Below are 19,412 nucleotides of genomic sequence, written 5' to 3'. Positions count from 1 at the left end.
GAGTCACCATCACAGTGAAGTTGTTCTTCCTCATGTTCAGATGGGACTTTCTACATTTTAGTTTATACTCATTGCCTCTTGTCCTATCATCAGGCGCTACAGAGTCTGGCACCATCCTCTTGACAACCCTCCCTTCAGATACCTGCACACATTAATCAAATTTCCCTGAGCCTTCTCCTCTGTAGGCTGCACAGGCCCAGCTCCCTCCGCCTTTCCTCATATGAGGGATGCTCCAGACCCTTAATCGTTCTAGTAACCCTTCACTGGACCTGCTTCAGGAGCATCATGTCTTTTTTTGTACTGGGGAGTCCAGAACTGGACATAGCACTTCAGGTGAGGCCTCACCAGGTCTGAGCAGAGAAGGGAGAGTCACCTGCTGTCAATGTTCTTCCTAATACAGGCCAGGATACCATTAGCCTTCTTGGCCCCAGGGGCACATTGCTGGCTCATGGACAGCTTGTTGTCCATCAGGATCCCCAGGTCCCTCTCCAGAGCATTACTTTACAAGAGATCAGCCCCCAGCCTGTACTGGTGCAGGGGGTTATTCCTGCCCAGGTTCAGGACCCTTGCCTTTGTTGAATTTCAAAAGGTTCCTCTCTGCCTATCTTTCCAGCCTGTCCACATCCTTCTGAATGACAGCCCAGCACTTCGAGGTGCCAGCCACTCCTCTGAGTTTTGTATTATCAGCAAACTTGCTGATGAGGCACTCTGTCCTCCAAGTCATTGATGAATAACTTAATGCTGGACCCAGTATTGACCTCTGGGGGACACCACTAGTTACACATCCCCAGCTAGACTGCACCACTGACCACAATCCTCTGAGAACTGCCATTCAGCCCATTCTCAGTCCACCTCATTGTTCACTTGTCCAGCCCTTGTTCTTGACAATGACATCCATTTCATCCAACTTCAGTGAAGAGTCCAGTTCAAATTAGCCCTCTAATCTTCTGTCACCAAAGGTCACTTTATCTCCTGTTATATCTATTTTATGAATTACCTTTTGGAGATGATTATAGAAAGGTGCTTAACAACTACTTTTGATGAGGTATTGAACTTATTAATGGGTGAAGTCCAGTGAGTTGAATTCAGTGTTAAAGCTCTGGATTTCAGTTTCTCTGTCATTTCAGAAAAGACTATGCAACCTTGTGACAATTTGTGGATCTTGCTTTGCAACCAGAAGCTAGAATCATTGTTGAGAGGTATTTTATATACCTGAGCTTTAAGTAAAAGTATAAACAAACTGCAGGAGAATGTGACTTGCTGGCCATAGACCAGGGGATGCTAACTGTGGTTGTGTTAGAGTAGTTTAACTACAGCATTCGTATTTGTTCCAGTTTTAGTTTTCAGGTTGTATGTCTGGCACCCATATTAACTTCTCAGTGATGTTTGTGTGCCCAACAAAATACAGCTAAAAAGATAACGGTGTGAAATGCAGTTTGGTATGCCTGGTTATTTTTCAAATAGAGAGAGAATGATGTCCCAGCTGCACTGAAAGCAGCAGTCTGTCTTCCCCAGTGACTAGTTAGCAGAAGTCTGCCCTCACCTCGTTGCCTTCTTGTGGCATCTGTGAAATGGTAAAAGCTTCTATTGTGTTCAGGTGTGACTCAGAGCCATGCTCTCAAATTCCAAAAGCTAAGTATTTCATTTTATTTCATCCTATGTCAAACTATGCTGCCTTTTCCACACCTGATTCAAAGTTTATTTTAAGGAATCTTAAAGTGCACATTACAGTTTGATGCTTCTTTAACTGCCAGAGTCTGGGTAGGTTGTGTGTTTTGTTAACTTTATTCTTTTAATGTTGGAGTTGTATATGGCATGCAGATGTTTTCAAAATATGTGTTCATTTGGCTTCAGCCAGCTGTGAGCTGGTGTGAATTTGAAAATGTTTCTATAGCTGTAAGAACACTTAGCTGCTTTCTGTCCTGCAGTACAGTGCTTGGGGTTTGTCTCAGTGTGATTCAATTCTTGTTTGCTTTATACAGGAGATGGCTGTGCGAGCACTGAAGCAGACAGGTAGCAGAAGTATTGAAGCAGCTCTGGAGTATATCAGTAAGATGAGCTACTTGGATCCTAGAAATGAACAGATAGTGCGTGTAATTAAGCAGACCTCACCAGGTAAGCATGAGCTTTGGTTTTTTACATTTTGTTCTTCTTTCTTGCAATAAGCTAGGAGAGTTGCGGCTGGTGAGAAGTAGTGGATGCCAGTGTTCAGTAGTAGCTGTGTAGGAGACAGTGAAGCAAACATAGCCCTGCCAGGTGAGCTGGGCTGGAGGCTAAATACAACTCACCTGCTTGGCAAAAATTGTCCATGTGCACATTGTTCAACTTGATTCCGTTTCAAAACATTGCATTAATTAGAAAAACTTGCAGTCTAGTGGGCAAGCCTGTTAGCTCAGTGCCACTGTTCTTGCAGACCTTGTGAAATCAAGATTTTAAAAGGAAATTGTTTAGGCATAAATGGTTCAGGTCATGTGACTTGTGAAAGCTAAAGAAAATTGAAGGGGAATATAACCATTTGCTCCAGGGCAGCCTTGGTTGTAGCAATCATGAGATGACTGAATTCGAGATCCTCAGGACAGTGAGAAGAGTGTGCAGCAAGCTCACTGCCCTGGACTTCAAGAGAGCAGACTTTGGCCTCTTCAGGAACCTGCTTAGTAAGATTCCATGGGATATAGCCCTAGAGGGCAGGGGGGCCCAAGACTGTTGGTTAGTATTCAAGGATCACCTGCTACAAGCTAAGGAGTGTTGCATCCTGACTAGAAGGAAATTAAGCAAGAGGGCCAGGAGACCTTCTTGGATGGATAAGGAGCTGCTGAGGAAACTTCGAGGGGAAAAAAGGCCTATAAAAGGTGGAAGCAAGGACAGGTGGCCTGTGAAGAATACAGGGATGTTGTCCAGGAAGTTAGGGACCAGGTTACGAAAGCTAAGGCCCAGTTAGAATTAAACTTGGCTAGGGATGTGAAAGATAACAGGAAGGGATTCTATAGTTACATTGCAAATAGAAGACGGACTAGATACAGTGTGGGCCCTTTCTGGAAGCTACCAGGAAAAGTGGCTACCCTGGATTTGGAGAAGGCTGAGGTTCTGAATGATTTCTTTGCCTCGGTCTTCACTGGCACAGGCTCTGACCACACCACCCAAGTCTTGGAAGGCAGATGCAGGGACTGTGAGAATGAAGACCTTGGGCCCACTTCAGGTGAGGATCTGGTTCGAGACCATCTTAAAAACCTGAATGTGCACAAGTCCATGGGACCTGATGAAATCCATTTGCGGGTCCTGAAGGAGCTGGCGAATGAAGTTGCTAAGCCACTGGTCATCATATTTGAAAAATCATGGCAGTCAGATGAAGTTCCTGATGACTGGAAAAAGGGAAATGTAACCCTCATTTTGAAGAAGGGGAAAATGGATGACCCAGGGAATTACAGACCAGTCAGTCTCACCCCTGTGCCTGGCAAAATCTTGGAGCAGATTCTCCTGGAAGGCATGCTAAGGCACATGAAAAACAACAAGGTGCTTGGTGACGGCCAGCATGGCTTCACTAAGGGTAATCCTGCCTGACCAATTTGATGGCCTTCTGTGATGGGGCTACGGAACTGATGGACAGGGGTAGAGCAGTTGATGTCATCTACCTGGATTTGTGTAAAGCATTCGACATTGTCCCACACGACATCCTTGTCTCTAAATTGGAGAGACATCAATTTGATGGCTGGACCACTCGGTGGATAAAGAACTGGCTGGATGGCCGCACGCAAAGAGTTGTGGTCAATGGCTCAGTGTCCAGCTGGAGACCAGTAACGAGTGGTGTCCCTCAGGGATCAGTGTTGGGACCGTTCTTGTTCAACATCTTTGTTGCTGACTTGGACAGTGGGATTGAGTGCACCCTCAGCAAGTTTGCCAATGACACCAAGCTGTGTTGTTCGATTGATACGCTGGAGGGAAGGAATGCCATCCAGAGGGACCTTGACACGCTTGTGAGGTGGGCATATGCCAGCCTTATGAAGTTTAACCATGCCAAGTGCAGGGTCCTATATGTGGGTCGGAGTAATCCCAGGCACAGTTACAGGTTGGGCAGAGAAGAGATTCAAAGCAGCCCTGCGGAGAAGGACTTGGGGGTGTTGGTCGATGAGAAAATGAACATGAGCCGGCTTCAGTGTGTGCTCGCAGCCCAGAAAGCCAACCATATCCTGGGCTGCATCAAAAGGAATGTGACCAGCAGGTCGAAGGAGGTGATCCTGCCCCTCTACTCTGCTCTTGCGAGACCTCACTTGGAGTATTGTGTGTAGTTCTGGTGTCCTCAACATAAAAGGACTGTTGGAACAAGTCCAGAGGAGGGCCACGAGGATGATCAGGGGACTGGAGCACCTCCCATACGAAGATGCTTCATTCTTTGGGCTGAAAAAGTTGGGGCTGTTCAGCCTGGCGAAGAGAAGGCTGCGTGGAGACCTCATAGCAGCCTTCCAGTATCTGAAGGGGGCCTATAAGGATGCTGGGGTAGAACTCTTCATTAGGGACGATAGTGATAGGACAAGGGGTAACGGGTTAAAACTTAAACAGGGGAAGTTTAGATTGGATAAGCAGAATGTTTTTTAATGTAAGGGTGGAGAGGCACTGGAATGGGTTGCCCAGGGAGGTTGTGATTGCTCCATCCCTGGCGGTGTTCAAGGCCAGGTTGGACAGAGCCTTGGGTGATATGGTTTAATGTGAGGTGTCCCTGCCCATGGCAGGGGGGTTGGAACTAGATGATCTTAAGGTCCTTTCCAACCCTAACTATTCTATGATTCAATAAAAATAGTGACAGCACAGTCACCCCTTGTCTTTTTAGCGCAAGCAGTGCTTTATATACCTGCAGTTTGTCCTCACATCAAAGAACTGATGAAAAGTGCCATTAACACTTCCATTGTAGTAATGCTGCTGTCTTGTCTCTGCACTTTCTTCAAGCTAAGATTAACATGTTGACACCCTCAAAGATTTGACTTCCAAACAGGTGGAAGATGAGTAGTAAACATGAGAGGATATTTTGAATCCAACATATTGGAAAGAATACAGGACAAACTGTATGATGCCTTTGCTGTAAAAGGAGGAGAGGGAAACAAGGATTTTTGAGGAGAACGGTGGAACAGAAAGATGTAGACAGATCTCCAGTGTGAGAAGTGAGCTCACTGTACAGAAGATGTGCACTATGTGATGACCTAGTAGCTTACAGTAGTGTTGACTTTTAAGTTGTATTGAGAGTCTTACTGGGAGGTTTTTTTCCCTTGTTGGTGCTGTACTTAACCCCCTGCTCTGTAGCTTCCTCCTGTCTGTGAGCAATGACTGGTGATACTGGTTCAGCTTTACAAACCAAGCTGTAGTGTGATCCAATGATTCCACAGTTCAGGAATTTTGTGCTTCTATTTTTGTGATTTGATAGGACTCCCTGATGATTCCTGGCATGAGCAGTGTTGTGGGCCAGTATCTCATTATCAGTAATAATACTTGGCACCTGTAACATTAAATGTTCAGAGTGCTTAATTTAGATTTTGGAAGGTGTTTTTATAATACATGCTCCCTACACAGTGTGCCTGCGCTTGTGTGTGTGTGTCTGTATGTATAGATGGGTGAGTAATGGAAAGTAATTGGTTCACCTGAACTGTTTCCTAACATTCTTCTGTGTTCTTTTGTAAAGGAAAGGGTATTGTGCCAAATAATGTAACCCGCAGGCCAAGCTTTGAAGGATCAAACGAGTCTTTTCCGTCCTACCATCAGATCAGTAATGCAGCCTATGAAGGGACAGGCTTTGGAGTAGAAGGTGCAAATATGCTTACCGAAGTTCCAAGGCCATACATGGACTATTTAATCTCTGCTTCACAGTCCACAGCTATGAATGCTCCTGTACAGCGACCCTCTGGAGTAGGCACTCACAGCACACCAACAAGCCATCAGCAGAAAACATATCCTTCAAATATTGAGTCTTCTGTGATGAATTATCCCGTAGCTAATCACAGCAGTCAAGCATTGCAGCTACAGGCATCCCATGGCTCCAACAGTCAGCATTACAGTAGGCAGCACATGATGGTGCAGGGGGAACCTATGGGATATGGTGTTCAGCGGAGCCCATCCTTCCAAAACAAGATGCAGCAGGAGGGAGGATACACCAATCTCCCAAATAAAGGGGCAATTGTTCAGAATAATTCTGGTCATGCATTTCAGCAGGCACCAGCAAGCTTGTATATGTCACATTCTCATCACAAACAGACAAGTCCTTCTTCTCATCAAATGCATGTGATATCCAGAGGTCCAGCTTTTGCCAATGATTTTTCAGACAGTCCACCACAAAATCTATTAACTCCATCTAGAAATAGCCTAAACATGGACCTGTATGACATGAATAATCCTCAAGTTCAGCAGTGGCAAGCAGCAACATCGTCACGCCGAGATTCTTTACAAAATCCAGGAATAGAAACATCTCCACGGCAACATGTATCATTCAGACCTGATGCCACAGTGCCAAGCAGAACAAACTCTTTCAACAACCACCAGCAACAGCCGCAAGTGACAGTGTCTATAAGACAGGTTCCTCCAGGAAAACCTGATCCTTCAATTACGTCTTCAAATACAATCACAACAGTCACATCTGCTCATATTCTTCAGCCAGTGAAGAGCATGCGAGTGATGAGACCTGAGCCTCAGACTGCAGTGGGACCTTCCCACCCTGCTTGGTTACCTGCACAGGCAGCAGCTGTGGATGGCTTGGAGATCATTGAGCAGCATGTGCCACCTGTTGGAACAGCTAATGCCTATCAACTAGATGTAGATTATGGTAACCAGGAGCTGCGATGTCCACCACCACCATATCCCAAACACTTGTTACTTCCTGGTGGCTCTGAGCAATTTGATGTCAACTGCTTATGCATGGGCGTAGAGCAGACTCTCCGTGTAGTCCCCAATTCAACGTGCAATAAGGTTGAGGAGAACAGTGAGCGAAATGATAAAATCAGCAAGAACACCAAAGCTGAAAAGCCAAGTAAGGACAAAAAGCAGATTCAGACATCTCCAGTGCCCGTGCGAAAAAATGGCAAAGATGAGGAAAAGCGAGAATCCCGAATAAAGAGCTACTCGCCGTTTGCCTTCAAATTCTACATGGAGCAACATGTAGAAAATGTCATAAAGACCTACCAGCAGAAAATTAACAGAAGATTGCAGTTGGAGCAAGAAATGGCTAAAGTAATTCTTGTTTTGTTATAATAAAAGCTAATGTGGTCACATTGATTATTACCATTTTTAATTAGTCAAAAAAATTATAAAGGCACTGGAAGTAGTGTAGGTATCCAGCACCTCTCTGTACCAGGCTATTTTCACTTAAAAGCATGGGTGGAGGTTTGGGAGGCTGTTTGAAAAACTTGAGATGTGAAAAAGTAAATCTTCGTACCGTAAAGTAAAATAAAGCAAAACCTCCCATACTAGTGAGTGTGTTAGTTTTGCTTAGGCAAGACCTCAGAAACCAGGTTGGAGCTGGGATAACTGGCAGTACTTTGGGAGCTTTTGTGAAACTGAAAAAGTTTTTCCCTTTGCCTCAATTCTTCCTGTTCCATGATAGCCTCTCATTCATCAAAGCCTGGTTGAACTTGGTACGATATTCACTGTGCCATATTTTCAGATGAATGTGTAATACTTGCCTGGAAGTTGTCAGTTAAACCCACATAAGTAATAATATCGTGCAAGTAATTGTATCTCAGCCAGTTTGACCTGATCTTGGGACCCTTGTTGGAACTCTAGAAGCAGGTCTCTGGGAGGCACTCTGAGTGAGAGAGCATCTTTCATGCCTCATTGTAGTGCTCAAACCTAAGGAGATTCACTGGCAGGGCTGCTGAATAGAAAGCTGCCAAGTTCTGATGCTTCCTCTGGCAGGTTTGGTTTTAATTTTTAGAAGTGGAAGAGTGTTGGTTTTTTCACAGGCATGACAAGAATATGACGAGTCTACTTTTATATTGAAGGATAAATTCTAAGAAAAACTATTATTAACTTTTATTATTTATGCATAATGGATAATAAGTAACTACTTGACCTTCGGCAGCACAGTTTTCAGAGTCAATTACTTTGGTACTCGTGTTGCTCCAGAAAACTTGGCAGTTTGTTTGTTGAGGTTAAAATAGAAAAAATGTGCTTCTAAAAATCACTTGAAAGGCTGGCATTTTAGTGACAGGCAATAGTCTGTCCTCACTGCAAGTACAGATTGTGTTGTGTTGCTTGGATTTAGGAAATGTTTTCCTGAGATTGAGACAGGATGATCTTTAGAGAAGTAAAGCAGCAACTAATTGTGCTTGTTCTTCTCTTCTGACTCTTTGTCTTTCCCTCACTTCATATCCCAGAGATAATTCAGCTCTAAACAAAAGTAACTCTTTCCCCTAGCAACCTCATCACTGGCTGGAATAATGCACACAGGAGATTTTGGCTATCTGAATATTGCATTATTCTAGAATGAACCAAGAGCACAACACACTAATTATTTTACCTTAAAACAATAAATGCTTCCTTTATTAAGGATTGATGTACTTGCCTTACTTTTTAAAAACAGGATTACTTGTTCAATTTGGCTCTGCCTCCAGTCTGAAAATTCATCCTACCTGTTCTGCAAGTTTCTGCAGACCTCCTCCATCCTTAATTCATACAGATTCCATTTTTGTATGGCAGGCATCTCATTGCATAGGCTAACTGTCCACATTCATCTTTAAAGACCTAGACTACAGATGTGAAATTAAATCACTCTAAGCAGCAGCCATGTGGGTGTACAGTTGGGTCTCTAGCCTGCTCGTCAGTCTGCTTCACTTCCCTCCACCCTCCTCCCCATTACCCCTTCTCACCAGGCACTACTCTTCCTCTCAGTGGTTCAGTTGATGCCATTTATTTCAGGGGTTTGGAAATGGGCTATGCAGAATGAAAGGGGCATGCTGCAGAGGAGGAATTTTTAGAGGATCCTGGAGTTCAGCTCCAGGGGCTTCTGCTGTTGGAGGCCACTGGTGGCTTTCAGGAGGGAGAAGGTGCTGAAGTTGGCAGAGTTGGCAGTGTGCAGGCTCTGTCTTGAAGAGTGGGGAAAGTCTGGTTGGACACGGCTGCTTCTCCCTTTTTCAGGAGCTCTCTCCCTGCAGCCATGTGAAATGTTACTTGCAGTTACTTGGAGTCTTTCGTGGGACTGGAGGAAAACAAGCCAGCTTAGGTCCAGATGGGAAATAATCAATTTTAGGGGGAAATAACACCAGTGGATACGCAGCTGCCCTGGGCTGCAGTGGCTGAGAGGAGAAGAGACCAGACCTGAGGGTTATATGCACATATTTTGGGAGGGAATAAAGGGAAATTTATAGAACAGATAGTCAGAAGATCTACAGACCTTGAGAGTGGAGCCTGCATATGGCAGAGGAAGAAAAAAAGGAGGGTGCTTTCCAAGGCATTTGGGAATGTGTAGGTCAAAATCAGCTTCTTAATTACAACACAGAAACCAGCAGTCAAACAGCAGTCAAGGTAAGAACTATTAATGGGAGGTGCCCTGGAGACCCATTCATGAACAAAGCAGACCGCTGCATATAGCTGTAAGTTTCAGTTTTAAGTTAAGCTGTACTGCAGTGCACACACATATAGTGGAGTGCACTGGCAAAGTGCACACTTGAAAGGTGTGAATGAAATCCCATGATCAGGTTTGTTGTGTTAGATTCTCTTCTCTGACAGTATTGCCCTATGCCTTTTTGTTCAGTCAAATGAGAAAGGCAGACCAGTCTCAGACACAGCAAATTCAGGTGACAACATAGGGTGCAGTGATTTCTCAAACAGACAAGAGTATATCTCTTATGAATACATCTTTTCTGGTTATTAATTTGTCTAAGAAATGCATTTTGGGAATGCTTGTTTATTGTTATCTTGCTATGAATGTAACAGTACTAGCTCTTGTGGTTTGCTTTCCTTTGTAAAGGCTGGCCTTTGTGAAGCAGAGCAGGAGCAAATGAGGAAAATTCTCTACCAGAAGGAGTCCAACTACAATAGACTTAAAAGGGCCAAAATGGACAAATCTATGTTTGTGAAAATCAAGACTCTGGGTATTGGTGCATTTGGAGAGGTTTGTCTGGCCTGCAAAGTGGATACCCATGCCCTGTATGCCATGAAGACTCTGCGAAAGAAAGATGTGCTCAACCGGAACCAGGTGGCTCATGTCAAAGCAGAGAGGGATATACTTGCTGAGGCAGACAATGAATGGGTGGTTAAACTCTATTATTCCTTCCAAGATAAAGAAAACTTGTACTTTGTGATGGACTACATCCCTGGTGGGGATATGATGAGCCTACTGATTCGGATGGAGGTCTTTCCAGAGCGTCTGGCTAGATTTTATATTGCAGAGCTCACTTTGGCTATAGAGAGTGTGCACAAGATGGGATTCATTCATCGTGATATCAAGCCTGACAACATTCTGATAGACCTTGATGGGCATATCAAACTGACTGACTTTGGACTGTGTACTGGATTCAGGTGGACTCACAATTCAAAATACTATCAGAAAGGTAGTGTTCGTAGTCTTCATTTGTGATAGTATTTTGCATTATTTACTTGGAAACAGACACTCACCTCTTGGCAGAAATGCCATCTCGGAAGCCAGAGGTGTGTGTATGTTGACAATATGATGTTTCTGTCTGTCTCTGACTCATTCAGTTTGTTTCCAGTTGTTTGTTTCTAATAATGTTCAAATCCCTATCAGTAATGTGGCTGACCACTGCATTAGCAGCAATTTTTCAGTTTATGCTTGTCTTTTGATGGCGAAAAAATTTAATCATATATTTGAACTAATCCATGCACCTCCTGTATGTGCCATTGAGGAGTATGGGCATCTGTTGGCAAAAAGGCTATAAACAATTGGTATAGTTAACCTAAATATATTCCATTGTTCGGTATTTCCCATTTGGGAGCATGCTTCCTTGCGCTGAGACAGACACATCTGGCTGGTTGTGGAAAAGCAGTTGCAAAGGGGAGGGCAAAAGGAAATGCCTTGGGTTTAAATTCTAAACAGTGTTCTTCAGAGAGAGTAGAAGATAGCACAAGTAGATAAATGCTTTTCTCTGTGTTTTGTGTTTTATGATTATGAATGTAAATTTTCTCTCCCATTTCAAAGGGAGCCATATCAGACAAGACAGCATGGAGCCCAGTGATCTTTGGGATGATGTGTCCAATTGTAGATGTGGAGATAGGCTGAAGACATTGGAACAAAGAGCTAAGAAGCAGCATCAGAGATGTCTAGCCCACTCATTAGTTGGAACTCCTAATTATATTGCTCCTGAAGTCCTGCTTCGTAAAGGTAGGTAACCTATATTTATCTTCTGTTTAATTGAACATTGATGCTTTGAAATACTTTTTTTGAGGGCCTTAAATAATTGTTTTGCTTTGGAAGATTGTCATTCTGAATGCCGCAAACACTCAGATTAAGGAGAACAATTTCTCTACATGCTACACTGTTCAGCATCACATCACTGACATTGATGGTGGTCATACTTTGTGTGTCTGAAACTGCTGGCTATCTGTATGGAACAGTGATGATCACTGCAGTAAGGAGATCAGATGTTCAAAGTTGTCTGCAAGCCAAATCCTAAATCTGATCTTTCTCAAGTTGGCAGATTGGACCCTACATTATCTGATGGCACAAATCTCCATTCTTTTTCAGAAATCTCAGTCATAGACCTTATTTGTCCTGGCACAGCAATCAAGTGATTGAAACTGTTGCTCTGCTTGGAACTTGCTCAGAAAGTTATCAGTGGCTTGCTTCTGTTTCTAGAGCCAGGCTGTGTCTTTCATCAGCTTTTCAAACTCGTGGTGTCACCTCCAGTGAACCTAGGGGGGACATCGGTCACTAAATCTTGGAGTTATTCTTGGGGTCCAGTTTGTGCTGTGTAGTGATGTAGTTGTGCGACAGGGCATGAAAAAACATTCTTTCTAATTGTATGATTTCACCATTCACTTTCATTGGAAATAAACTTATTCCGAAAGATGCCCAGACAGCAGTATTAGACCTTTACTGACAGCAGTAGAATTCAGGTCAGCAAGCAGAAGTGACTTCATGATGAAGGAGTACTGGCTATCCTTTAGTTTTAGGTCACAAGTTGTTTGCCTGAGAAAAAGCAGAAATCTGTGCTCTATGTTTGTCATATTTTGTATGTTAGGCATGCTGAGGCACATGAAAAACAACAAGGTGCTTGGTGACAGCCGGCATGGCTTCACTAAGGGGAAATCCTGCCTGACCAATTTGGTGGCCTTCTATGATGGGGCTACAGAACTGATGGACAGCGGTAGAGCAGTTGATGTCATCTACCTGGACTTGTGCAAAAGCATTCGACACTGTCCCACACGACATCATTGTCTTGAAATTGGAGAGACATCAATTTGATAGGTGGACCACTTGGTGGATAAAGAACTGGCTGGATGGCCACACACAAAGAGATGTGGTCAATGGCTCATTGTCTAGCTGGAGACCAGTAACGAGTGGTGTCCCTCAGGGATTGGTGTTGGGACCGGTCTTGTTCAACATCTTTGTTGCTGGCATGGACAGTGGGATTGAGTGCGCCCTCAGCAAGTTTGCCATTGACACCAAACTGTGTTGTTCAGTTGATACACTGGAGGGAAGGAATGCCATCCAGAGGGACCTTGACACGCTTGTGAGGTGGGCTGATGTCAACCTCATGAAGTTTAACCATGCCAAGTGCAAGGTCCTACACGTGGGTCGGAGCAATCCCAGACACAGCTACAGGCTGGGCAGAGAAGAGATTCAAAGCAGCCCTGCGGAGAAGGACTTGGGGGTGTTGGTCGATGAGAAAATGAACATGAGCCGGCTTCAGTGTGCACTTGCAGCCCAGAAAGCCAACCGTATCCTGGGTTGCATCAAAAGAAGCGTGACCAGCAGGTCGAAGGAGGTGATCCTGCCCCTCTACTCTGCTCTTGTGAGACCTCACTTGGAGTATTGTGTGCAGTTCTGGTGTCCTCAACATAAAAAGGACATGGAACTGTTGGAACAAGTCCAGAGGAGGGCCACAAGGATGACCAGGGGACTGGAGCACCTCTCATATGAAGACAGGCTGAGAAAGTTGGGGCTGTTCAGCCTGGAGAAGAGAAGGCTGCATGGAGACCTCATAGCAGCCTTCCAGTATCTGAAGGGGGCCTTTAGGGATGCTGGGGACAGACTATTCATTAGTGACTGTAGTGACAGGACAAGGGGTAGCAGGTTAAAACTTAAACAAGGGAAGCTTAGATTGGATATAAGGAAATTCTTTCCTGTTAGGGTGGTGAGGCACTGGAATGGGTTGCCCAGGGAGGTTGTGATTGCTCCATCCCTGGCGGTGTTCAAGGCCAGGTTGGACAAAGCCTTGGGTGGCATGGTTTAGTGTGGGGTGTCCCTGCCCATGGCAGGGGGGTTGGGACTAGATGATCTTAAGGTCCTTTCGAACCCTAACTATTCTATGATTCTATGATGTGGACCAAGGCTGATCCATACTTTACCCAGTTTCACAATTACGAATAAAAGACTAGACAAAGTTAAAGATTCAGTTGGGTGCTATGTGGGATTAACACCCTGTGGCTATGGGAATTCTCCTGGTTCAGGACAGAAGCGACCATTACCCCAGCTAATGCTGTGCTCATTTAGTGGAAGAAAGGCGAAGGGCTTCTGAACCTGTTACAACAGTAAATCCAGAAAAACGATGGAGACTTTTCATGCTTTAAGACACAAAGAGTTTTCTAACTGTTCTATGATTCTATGATTCTGTGTTTTGACACTTAATTTCAAGTGGCTCTATACACATTCTCCCTGGTTGGTGGAGGACAACCTTTTGACTTGCCTTTCAGGATACACTCAGCTCTGTGACTGGTGGAGTGTTGGTGTGATCCTCTTTGAGATGTTAGTGGGACAGCCACCTTTCCTGGCTCCCACACCCACAGAAACGCAGCTGAAGGTGAGTGGGAGCAAAATTCCAGTATATGTGGCAGCAAAATCTTAGACTTTTCCCTTTGCCATGCACAGACCTATCCCTTTTTGTTCTACTAGAGAAAGGAGTAGTGATTACAAAAGCCTGGTTTTAAGTAGTTTCATGAAGGCACAAATCCTTTCAAAATCGATGAAGTTACTGAGTATCAGATTACAATTGATTTGTCCAGCTGCATGGATAGTTCTTAGTTTTGTGAGCCTTCTCAGCACAATTCTGATTTCTTAAGCATGAGTTCGTCCATCTAAATTCCTTAGAGTGCTTGTCAGATTGGAGTGAGCTGATATGCCAGTGGTAATTACAGTTGGCAATTTAATTATTTCAAAGTCAAGCAGTGAGTTTTTTATTAGAAAGAATGTGTCTCATGACCACTTTTTCTGGTTTACATTTTGGAGACAAAACAAAGTAATTTCTTTGAAGGCATTCCATGAAGTCATGTGTATACTGAACATGTTCTCAAATCTAGCTGTGGAGTATTCAGGAAGGAATTTGCCTTTTCTAAAACTGGAATTGCTCATTTTATCTGCTATTTGACAATGTTTCTTCATTCATTAAAATAATTATTAACAGCCAATGCAGTCTAGTCACTGGGTTCCTGAACCTCTAATGTGGAGACTGTGAGCTGATTAAGTTATGTGTCTACTTCTGTACAGTTAATGTTGTCAAGCAGAAGCATTCTGTTTCCAGGATTAAAAGTTATTTAATACCTTTCTTAACTCCAGGTGATAAACTGGGAAAGCACACTGCACATTCCCTCACAGATCAAGCTAAGCCCTGAGGCAACTGATCTCATCACAAAGCTCTGCTGTGCTGCTGAGGACAGGCTTGGAAGAAACGGAGCAGATGATATTAAGGCCCATGCTTTCTTTCACTCTATGGACTTCTCTACCGATATCCGTAGGCAGCCAGCTCCCTATGTTCCAAAGATCAGCCATCCAATGGACACTTCCAATTTTGATCCAGTTGAAGAAGAAAGTCCTTGGAACAATGCTAGCGGTGACAGCACCAGGACATGGGATCCACTAGCCTCTTCCAATAGCAAACACACAGAACATGCTTTTTACGAGTTTACTTTCCGAAGGTTCTTCGATGATAACGGGTATCCATTCAGGTATCCCAAACCTTCTGGAATGGAACTTGGCCAGTCTGAGAAACCTGATGTAGAAGACAAAGGTGTGGTGGATCAGTCTGGAGCTTGTCAGCCTGTATATGTGTAAATTATTGTATAGAATACTTCAGGTAAGACTAATCTCAAATCCAGTAGGGCCTTTAACTGATCCTTTAGGAGCTGATCCTGCAGTGCTTGTGAAGATGTAACTTCAGCTGAAGCTGGAGGTATCCTTGGGAGTCAAAAGCTCGCAGGGCCAGGTCCTAAAAATGGCACTCTTGAAAGTTTGGGTCAGTTTTACTGTATATAACTTTGTTCTTAATTACACTTGAAATCCTGGTCTTCACCAAAACCTGCAAGGCCAGCAGTCTTGTCATTTCTAGGCCTGCTTTTCTTTGAGGTCAGCACTCCCCTACTCAAATTAACATTTGCAGACTTCCGCAACTGTCAGCATTATTTTTAAATGAATAAAGAGCACTTATATTTTGTTTATAGCAGGGTTTTTTTTCCTACTAAATTATAGGGATTAACTTTGACAAATCATGCTGCTGTTCTTCTTTTCTACATTTTTATTTTATCCATAGCACTTATTATTTCACATTTAGGAAGATGAATGAAGCTGAAGAACATGTGATGAAAGGTCTCTGTGCAATAATGTAAGGCAGAAAAAAAAAGAAAAAAGAAGAAAAAAGAAAAAAAATTGCTCTTTCATTTTCTAAATTTACTGATGCCGTTGTATTCGCACTGTGATTTTTGTTTATGATGTATTTTCCACATTTCAAAATTGTGACATAACCTGAAAGCTGCTTTATTTCCTTCTGCTTATTGGAGTGTAATAGAAAGTGTGAGCAAGTGACAATTTGGGTGTGATTTCATTGTCTAGTGTGTGAAGAATGTTGCATGAGCAGTGTTTTTTCTGTTTGAAATGGCCTTTTCTTGCCATTCACAGGCAGGTCCTGTGGAGCCATTTTTACTAAGGGTCTAAAATTAGACCATTTTAAGCCGTGTGTTGATAATGTATTGTGTGGATGGTTTCCTCTTATGATTGTATCCAATACTAATTTTGTAAAACAGATTGCAAAGGTTATAACTGAATAGTGATTTTGTGGTCTGATGTAGTAGATCGTTTTAGTAACAATGTATCATTGGCACACGTTTCCCCACAAAGGATCGATAGCAACACCCTTATTACAAAGCTGATTAGTGGCAACAGTTTAGATCCGGCTGGCTTAGATCATGTAGTGTCCAGCACAGCGTTCACTGATAGCAGCAGCAACACAGAGCACCAGTACTAAAAAGCGTAGCTCAACGTCTTCAAGACAGAATGTCCAATGCTGTGCTCCTGTAACGCGAGATCCCAAGTGCAGTGAGGCTGATGTTGACTGTGTGCAGCTCCATGGATATCTGTAGAACTGGAGGTATGTGGCTTTTCTGAACATCACATCCCTACAGGTGACTGGCTGGTATCCATTTAGGATCCCAATGTTTTAGGCACTGACAACTGAAAATGTTGGCATTGTTCATAGGTCATTCTGTTGTGTAGAGGTAAAAATGTTGCTGTGATGGAGCACAATAGTCCTTCATTTCTGTCAAATTATAGGCATACTTTGAAATATCAGTTCTTAACTATGTTAAAATATGCATTTTTCTTATATGTATAAGTGAGAATTATTCAAGGTGATATCAGAATACTAAAGATAATTAAGCCATACATATTTGCATATATATTATATATAACTAAATAAGTAAACACACACAAAAATCCTTAATTCAGATTAGTGTAACAGGCCTATTTAAAGTGATTGAAGTAATAACATTTGAGGAAAACACTCCTTTAATGTGTTTTTGCTTTATTTTATTTTTAAATCTGGAGCGTCATTATTTTTCCATATATTATTCCACATATTATTCCTTAATGTGTTAGCATATCCTATCTCCTATCCATTGTTTAGATAGCTAAGCAACAACATATAAATTCATCAGCCTAAACTAAACAAAAATGATTGTGTATTTGTTTACATTTGTATGAAAGGAATGTTCTGAGGTATGCAGTGCTTGTGTTGTGACAGTTCATGTAAGATTCAGTATTATGGCTTTTTTATATAGTAATGCCATTTTTTGTTATTTACAGCTATCTGACATCTTTCATGTGGTAGGTTCTTTCTCAGGAACTCAATTTAACTGTTATTTATTGATATATCATTGCCTTTGAAAGCTTCTACTGGCACAATTTATTAAAAATCTGAATCAAAAGCTAAAATGTGTGATGTGTTCTTGAAAAGGATAATTTCTGCCTTACATAAACCTTAAATTCTGGTTTACAGCAGAATCTTTAATGGGTTTGAGTTTGTGATGTTAGTCTTGGGTTTGAGCTGCAAACATGAGATCCAAATGTCACCTCTCCTGCAGCCTTTGGTGTGGGATCTCTGCGTACCTTAAGGCAATTTCTCTTGTCCTCATGGCCCTTGGGAGCAAGGGGCAGGATTCAACGGTAAAACTGCATTTGGTGTGACCAGATCAGCAGAGAGCATGAGATTCAACCCGTGCCTCTGCAGTGGTGGCTCTGCCAGGGCAGCTATAACCTGTGTGCTTCCCCCTTGGGCTGCTGCCTCTGCTGTATTTCTAAAACATGCATAATACACCTGCAAATACAGAATCTTTGCAACTAAGCAAAACAAGACAAACTGGCCCAGAAGGAAACAGGTGCTTCCATGGTGAATACATTACTCATTTAAAATCTATGCTGTGGGGAACAGAAGCCAACTCCCATTTCGCCTGAAGAACTCATTTGAAAAACAAATCCTTTGAGCAACTCAGGCACTGTCTCAGGAAGGCTCATGTCCTTTTGCAGACGTGATTCCAGGGATAAACAGGAACTTCGAGTAAACTTTATGAAACCTGGACAAGTAAACAATACGTCATATACTGGGACTGGCTTGAAGCGTTCTCGGTTCTGCTGAACTTCCTGCAAAAAGATGTACTTATTCCTGACTGAAGGTAAGGGGTTCATTAATTCTGAAATAGTGTTCCTGGTTAAGGCCACAGCTGACATTTGAGATGCAGTCCCAGCTAAGCCAAGACTGAACCTGCTGCTGATCAGGAGGTCAGGAATTTCATCCCTGGGTTTCAGCAAAGACACATATGCACAGTAACGCCACTTCCTGTGTGTGCAAAAGTGTCTAAAATTATCTCAAAAACAGAAGTAGTTGCTGTTTCCACAATGGAAACCTCATAACACAAGGAGTGCTGGTGGCACGAGGGCAGGAAGGGGTCCTGCAGCCTTTCGCAGCTTTGACAACAAGCAGCAATACTTCTTGATAATCAAATCATTCCTAGTTGGAAGCCGAAGAGCTAGCAGAGGAAGTTAAAACCAAGTACCTAGCTTGAATAACACAGAAGCTAAATGAGGGAGACTTTTCAATGGGAATGGAAGAATGAGGTTAACTCTGCAGGAAGCAGACAAGAGGCTGGAACCTGATGGAAACTCAGTCTCATAAACAGAAGACAATTCTGCTCTATTTTTGAGGCATAGAAATAACTGCCTTAAAAGCTTTCCTAGAGAAACTGTAATAAGAAAAGAAATTTAGAACATATAATTTGGTTCTATCCCAAAATGCAAAAGCATTGGCAGAAAATTGCAACTTACTAAAATTATTATTGGAATTAAAAGATATTAAATCTTTCCCACAGGAAATAATCTTGGGAATAGATAATGTAGAAATAGCAACCATTAAAACACACATACAAAAAAAGTGTAAAAATGTTTTTCCTGGCAGAGAAATCTGCTGCAGCAAGAACATGGAAGTTGTGTTTCCCTCTGGTTTCTGTTCCGAGCAGCAAATGAGCAGTGTGCGGCATTTGTTAAAGACAGACTACTGGGCTCATTCTTCCCAAACTGAGGATTCCATCCATAAAGCTATGGTTACCTGCTGCAAATGCAGCTGCAGCTCCAGGCCCTGCAGAAGAAACTGGAGCCTGGTGACATGGACAAGTGAAATTGAAATGGACTGGTGGATGCACTGAGTTAGCTCTTGTGGTTTGGAAGGTGCCTTTGCTTCAGTTCTGCAAGATGAAATAATCACGTCAGCATCTGTTAATGTTTAGATACATGAAGAAAACGGGGCTTCACGAAGCCGGGCTCATGTGATATCAAATATTTCGCAAACTTCATTATCTGATGACAATTTCAGAGTAGTTAATTTCACTAAAAGGATGCCTGATTGTGCTGACTAATAAAACGTTCAGAAAAGAACACACATTTACTTTTTATGTGTCTTAACTTTGCTACTGGGGCCTCATCACAAGGCCAAGTGTCCATTAGC

General features: G+C 42.8%; 1 protein-coding gene across 3 annotated transcripts in view; it reads left to right on the top strand.

Annotated features, from left to right (window-relative positions):
- The window catches only part of LATS2 (large tumor suppressor kinase 2), a 50,284-nt gene extending 32,934 nt beyond the window's left edge, over positions 1-17,350 (top strand). For all 3 annotated transcript variants that reach the window (XM_061374411.1, XM_061374410.1, XM_061374412.1), the window contains 6 exons: positions 1,983-2,115; positions 5,666-7,203; positions 9,941-10,523; positions 11,129-11,311; positions 13,846-13,952; positions 14,705-17,350. In XM_061374411.1, coding sequence (XP_061230395.1) covers positions 1,983-2,115; positions 5,666-7,203; positions 9,941-10,523; positions 11,129-11,311; positions 13,846-13,952; positions 14,705-15,199 — 3,039 coding nt within the window. In that variant the 3' untranslated portion in view covers positions 15,200-17,350. The remainder of the gene's footprint in view (positions 1-1,982; positions 2,116-5,665; positions 7,204-9,940; positions 10,524-11,128; positions 11,312-13,845; positions 13,953-14,704) is intronic.
- Positions 17,351-19,412: the final 2,062 nt, after the last annotated feature.

The sequence above is a fragment of the Neopsephotus bourkii genome, unplaced genomic scaffold, assembly GCF_033783945.1.
Source record: "Neopsephotus bourkii isolate Nb327-2 ecotype Australia unplaced genomic scaffold, CSIRO-AGI_Nbou_v1 NB_1638, whole genome shotgun sequence".
Taxonomy (NCBI): domain Eukaryota; kingdom Metazoa; phylum Chordata; class Aves; order Psittaciformes; family Psittacidae; genus Neopsephotus; species Neopsephotus bourkii.
The sequence above is the reverse complement of the archived record's forward strand: the minus strand, read 5'-3'. Positions and strand labels throughout refer to the sequence as shown.